At 34.6% G+C, this 6,316-nt stretch overlaps 1 protein-coding gene across 2 annotated transcripts; it reads left to right on the top strand.

Moving 5' to 3' along the window:
- Positions 1-218: 218 nt before the first annotated feature.
- Positions 219-6,093, top strand: LOC125582048 (putative FBD-associated F-box protein At5g56560). 2 transcript variants are annotated; one of them, XM_048748459.1, is made up of 3 exons: positions 221-5,548; positions 5,642-5,776; positions 5,865-6,093. In XM_048748459.1, the coding sequence occupies exons 1-3, from the start codon at positions 4,688-4,690 to the stop codon at positions 5,880-5,882; spliced, it is 1,014 nt and encodes a 337-aa protein (XP_048604416.1). In that variant the 5' UTR covers positions 221-4,687; the 3' UTR covers positions 5,883-6,093. The 2 variants fall into 2 exon arrangements, with proteins under 2 accessions (XP_048604415.1, XP_048604416.1); XM_048748458.1 differs by having other exon boundaries at positions 219-5,548; positions 5,642-6,093.
- The last annotated feature ends 223 nt before the right edge of the window (positions 6,094-6,316 follow it).

The following is a 6,316-nucleotide window of genomic DNA, read 5'->3' as shown; positions in this document are numbered from 1 at the left end:
TATGATATATTTAGAAATTAATAGTGGAGCGGTTTTTTTAACCCTGTGGAAAAATTATGAGAGTGCAATTAACGAAATCTCTTTGTTATAAACATAGGAGAGATGATGTATTAAATTTAAAAACTTACAAAACAATAGTTAGGTCCAAAGAGAATTATGATAGAGAAAGATATTATTTTAGAGAGAATTGACAAAATGAAACATATCCAAGTTGCAATTGTCCCAGTAAATACTTTGATAAATATTTAAAATTTCCAAAATAAGAAAGTATTATAAATAATAATATTATGTTTTTTTAAAATTAAATATGAAATCATTTTATCTATTTCCTACATTCACATATAATATTAATTCTGGTTATCTAACTAGTTTAGAAAACAAATTCAAAGTTTTACTATGATCTATGTATGGTAGAATACGTAATCAATTGTTTCTTATATATTATATTCGTGCTATAATTCGTTTGCCTATATCATGACTAGAACTCGTCGATATACCTTTGTCGTGAATACGTGTTATAACTTTAACTATATGGTCTACCTTATTTTGATTATGTGTTTAACATATTCTATATTTAATTCTATGCTTTTCCACATCGGTGGGTTCTTAGTTCTTACTCAGAAACCTTTGATCCCTCCCTCAATCTTCGTGTCAAGCTTAAAATGACCTTCTTGATCAGATCTAGTAGTACCATGTCTCATACTGAAAACGAGCAGCCAAGAACATAATTCAGTCCAACAAGTTAATTTAGAAGCTCTAAAGAAACTGCAACACCGTAATTTCAACAACACTAAGACCCAAAAAGGCTTATAATTCCAAACACAAGCCACTATGAAACAGGATGCTGTATATGTACCTCAGTGTATCATTCCTAAATGAGCAGTCAATAACATAATTCAGTGCAAAAGTTACGATATAATCTCAAAAGAACTAAACACAAGCCGCAATGAAACATGATGTTGTACATGTAAAAATAACCAAACAGAAGCTACTTCCCAAGAACCAAAACAAAACACAAGTTACATTCAAAGCTCCAAAGAACCAAACACAAGCCACTTCCCAAGCTTGGTGCCATCACGCTGAGGCCGTTCCCTTGAAACGAGATGCCGCTAATGAAACACTCATTACTTCAGGAATTTGTTTAAATGTTAGAATTCCTCCATCGTACTAATACAGTCGAACAGCTTGCCGGGTTTCAAACTTCCTTTGAATTCTGGTCAGTCAAGTCGTAAACCCGACTCCCAGATACGGTTGTCACCTCGAGGCGCAGCAGGCACTTCACTGTAATGAGGAAAGAGAAGATTGAGATATATCATAGTTTTATGGGTTTTTGAACATGATGTAGGCCGATTTTAGAGTCTTTTTGATCTTTTTAGAGTGTCTATGAGTCTTTGTAGGTTCATGTATGTTTTGGACAAGTTTGGAGCATTTAGAGCATTTTGGAGCCTAAGGAGAACTGGAGCTGAAAACAACAAGTTGGGAAAATTATTGGACATGGTGTCGACTGACGCCAAACTCTTTGGTGCCGACACCCATCGTGTGTATAGCAATCTCCACGTTGCTTTTAACAAGTTTCAAGAAATTGAAGAATGGCTTAAAGTTTCCACTATTTGCAATCAAGTCTTTTTCGTGTTTTAGACTTTAATTAGATTTTTGAGAGTTATTGTATTATCATCACTCATACTTTGAGAGAGCTGGGAAGATTGTAAGCTATGCAGAAAAAAAAACAGAATTTACCTTGTAGAGAGAAGAATTTGAACTCCTTTACTTCTTTTGATTTCTTAATGCAATTTATTCATACTATGATTTTGTGTTTTGTTTCTGTTATTTGTCTAAGTAATTCATTTGTTATATTTTGAGATTTTCAAGAGTTAAGGATGAATTGTTAAACTAAATAAAATTGTTAGCGTAATCTTATAGTTCTTCATCTGGATTAAAATTAATGTTAGTTCTAGATTAATCACCTGGAATTTAGATCTTAGGTTAATTGATAGACATGAAATTGTTATTGATTTCCTTAATTAATCATAGATGAGAAAATATATGTCTGCAAATAAATTTAGTTTAGGGAATTTGTGAACTTATCAAATTCATTCTCAATGCTTGTTTGAACTGTATATGCAAAAAAATATGGAATTCTAGGATCTAGATATAGATAATCTCTGCAACGGAAGTAGAATAATTTGAATATTTTCATTTGAGTTTAAGAACAGTTCTTAATTAAACCCATAGCAATTTGTCTGGTCTTCGATTATGAATTATTTGTAAATGTATTTAAGTCCAGCACATTTCCCATTAAACTTACAACCGCTTTAGTTTGTCTTTCATATGCATTACATATATTATTATTTAGCTTAATTAGAAAACTACAATCTATTGAGTGTTCCTGAGTCTTTGTAGATTCGACACCTGAATACTACACTGCCGAGTAACTCATTTGGGATATAATTTGAGCATATCAAATCTGATTTTGCAATCCCACAAAAAGGTTCTCTTCCACAAAATCTTCATCATCATCCTCTTCAAGAACCTGTTCATTACGTTGTTGATCCCTCAGAGCTTGTGGTCGACCTTCCATCAGCGTTCGTAATACAGCCTCCATCGAAACTCGTATTGATTCACGGAACTATGCTCCCCGTAAGACCTCCGCTTGGTCATCATGTTGTTTATGAGAATCATTCTTAAGAGGAATGTTTAGGATTCTTAATTTGTCTCTCATACCAATTTTTTTGTTTTATAACCCTCTCATACCAATTGTTGCAGCATTGTATTGGGATAATCAAAGAAGCTGTAACCAAACTTTGATTAAGTTCTTCTACGACTCATTCGTATAGCTCAATAGGGAAATAGAATTGTGAGGCGATTTATCAGAGGAAAAAAAAGAGTCTCTTGCTTATTAAATAAATAACCAAGTCTAAGAAGAACACATACGTTCTCCTTTTATTACACCAACGTAGTAAAATCATAATCTAACGAGACTTACGAAAACTAGCGATAACCTTAAGGTTGAGACATATATTCAACTTGCGACTTCTCCTTATTTAAAGAAAATCGAAAAGAATTAAAAAAAAAAAGTCACAAGCTGTCAATAAATGTGTTACCCTCGCCAATAGATTGGCTACATCAGAGAAGAACTGAGAAAACCCCAGAGAAACCCTAAACAGAGAAAGTACCAACCTCACTCTATAGTCTCTCGGTCTCTTAATCTCTATCTGTCTCAATGTAAACATCTAAAACTTTTCCTATTTGTCCACGTGTATATATACCCTTTTTTTTGCTTGGATAGATTATTTGTCATACTTAAGTCAACTCTCTCTCTCGTTTTTCCCTTCATCCGAGTCTCAGCATTTTCCAGTGAATTATATAAGCCAACATTATTTAAATTATTTTACTAAAGAAAAAACATTCTTTAAATTGAAATGATTCGCTGTCAAATAAAAAAAACTGAAATGATTCATAATATTACTTACAGAGAAACAAATAGAATTTATAAATAATTTTGACCTTAATTTAAATTTCGATGAGCTGTAATTTAGGATTTAACCCCTTTTAAAAAGATTATTTTTAAAATGGTAAGAAATCGACAGAAGAAGCCACTGATAAACATGTAGACTCTGGTGATAAGCTTCTTCCATTCGCTAGTGATAAAATCAAAGAAACATAAACATAAATTATGTAACAGAAGAAAAACAAAAGAAGACGATCATCACATGCGTGAGTTTACCTTCCGTTTTTCACTAAAGGTCAACGTGACGCATCATTTTCATCGGTTGTAAAGTTTCGCTCCTGGTGCTTCTGATTGTGCATTTTGACCTCTTTGAGGAGGTATTTAGGGTTTTTTCTACAAACCTACAGATCTATGAGTTTAAGAACAAGCATTAATAGGATTTTGTTGAGTATAATACCTAGATTGTCTATAACTCGTCTGGGTTTCGATTTGAAAACCTATAGTCTTTGTGTAGTAGTATGCTCGGCTAATATGAATCATAAACCAACATTATTTAAATTCTTTTACCAAAGAAAAAACATTCTTTAAATTGAAATGATTCATGATGTTATTTTCAGGAAAACAAATAGAATTTCGAAAATAAATTGCGATGATCTGTAATTTAGGATTTAATCCCTTTTAAAAAGATTTTGTTTTTAAAAGGTAAGAAATCGACAGAAGAGGCCACTGAGAAACACGTAGACTCTGGTGATAAGCTTCTTCCATTCGCTAGTGATAAAATCAAGAAACATAAACATAAACTATGTAACCGAAGAAAAATAAACGAAGACGATCATTACATGCGTGAGTTTTACCTTCCGTTTTTTCAGTTAAGGTCAAGGTGATGCATCATTTTCATCGGTTGTAAAGTTTCGCTCCTGGTGCTTCTGATTGTGCATTTTTTGACTTCTTGTGGAGGTGTTTAGGTTTTTTTTTTCTGCAAGCCTACAGATCTCTTTGGCTTTTGTCTGTGTAGAAAGTAGAAACTGATTTTAAGAACAAGCATTTGTAGGATTTTGTTGAGTATAATATATGGATTTAACTCGTCTGGGTTTCGATTTGAAAACCTATAGTCTTTGTGTAGTATGCCCGGCTAATATGCTCGTCTTTCATTATTATTTATTATTTATTTTCATTTTTGGGTGACACTTTGATGACGGGAACATAAACTTCTGCTAATATGTCTCCTCTTTCATAGCAATGGAAAATTACAGGAGGGACATTATCAGCCAGTTGCCAGATGATCTGCTCTTAAGGATACTGTCGTCACTTTCTCTTAAGGAAGTGATGGCAACGAGTTTCTTGTCCCGACGGTGGCGGTCTTTATGGAAGTTGGGGTCTAAACTCAAGATTGGTGATAAAGACTTCAGCGAGTTGCTTGTCAAATGGGTTTCCAGATCTTTGGCTATTAGTAACCCTCAGATTCTAAAGAGCTTGGATTTAAAGCTTATCCCAGGTGAACTTGATAGAAATATAAACTCTTTTTATAGGTTCTCCTCTTTGGTTGAAACCGCAGTTTCTTGCGGTTTGAGAGAGTTGAGAATCGAGTTTCTTTACACATCACTAGAACTGCCGAGTATCTTCTATGCCTGTGGGACCCTCGAAACCTTGATACTCTGCAGGCTACATTTCGCGGATGTTCCGCCTAATGGTTCCTTGTCGTCTCTCAAAACTCTTCGCCTTTTATCCGTCAAGTTCTCACGCGACGAATCTGTTCAGAAGCTTCTAAGCATTTGTCCAGTTCTTGAAGAGTTGGTTGTAAGACGATCCGGATATTCCAATGTGGAGATCTTCACTATCAATGTGCCTAGTTTGACGAGTTTATCGATTGATTATTTACGTGCGGGATCTCATCAACCCGCGGGTGTTCATGGATTTGTCATAAATGCTCCTACCTTAAGGTACCTGAACATTAGAGACCGTCACAGTAACTATTTGCTGTTCACAAATATGCCGGTGCTGGTCAAGGCGAATGTTGAGGCTGTTTGTGATCAATCCGAGAGTCTAATAGGATCTCTTGCCTCAGTCCGCCATCTCTCTTTGTGTTCTAAATTTTCAAACGTAAGCTTTTGTTAATTTGGAATCACTCAAGTCACAACCCTAATTGTTTTCTGTCAATTTTAATTTTACTTTGTTTGTTCGCTTCGGTTACAGATTCCATACCATGCAGGCACTTCCTTTGCCTTTCTTGAACATCTAGAGCTGTGTACTTGTTCTTCTGAGTGGTGGAATCTACTTTCCTTCATAATCACAGACCCCCTAACCCTTCGAGTTCTCAAGCTTAAGTCGGTATGTAGTATTCAGTTTCCTTAATCTGTGTGTTTTTTCCTTTTTCTCAAATGGTCTATAGCGCTAACACCTACTTTGTGCATCTCAGATACATCGCGCCCATTAATGGTTCATTGGAACAAGCAGACTTTTGTTCCTGAATGTTTGTTATCGCATCTCAAGAATTTGGAATGTAAACATTTAAAGGCACAAAGCTAAACAAGTGGCCAAAGTATATCTTAGCAAACGCTGGTCTTCTGAAATTATCTTGTCAACATGTTTTCGACCTTTTTTTAATTGAATGTAAAATTGATTCGAATGAGAAACTCATTTCTATATTAAGTTCAACATGTCACTGAATTTGGAGTATATCTTTTGGAATTTACAAAAGGTGCTAAATCTGTGATAGTCAGCTACTGGAAGTGAACCGCGCTTATTTGACTATCCCTTTTTGTTTCTCTTGCTAGTTTGTACATAAGTTTTATGATTGCCGGTGGTGCTTGTTGTTATTTTCTACGACGGCCACCGTTTCTTACTTAAAACAGTGATTGGCAAGAAATA

Source organism: Brassica napus, chromosome C2, assembly GCF_020379485.1.
Source record: "Brassica napus cultivar Da-Ae chromosome C2, Da-Ae, whole genome shotgun sequence".
NCBI classification, from domain to species: Eukaryota; Viridiplantae; Streptophyta; class Magnoliopsida; order Brassicales; family Brassicaceae; genus Brassica; species Brassica napus.
Note: the sequence above shows the minus strand (reverse complement) of the source record. Positions and strands in the feature narration are given on the sequence as shown.

What these genes read in the sequence shown, in the direction of transcription:
- LOC125582048 (XM_048748458.1), top strand. Translation starts at nt 4,688, where the DNA reads ATGGAAAATTACAGGAGGGACATTATCAGCCAGTTGCCAGATGATCTG. An exon ending in TGTGTTCTAAATTTTCAAAC is followed by an intron (nt 5,549 to 5,641) that starts GTAAGCTTTTGT and finishes CTTCGGTTACAG; the next exon opens with ATTCCATACCATGCAGGCAC.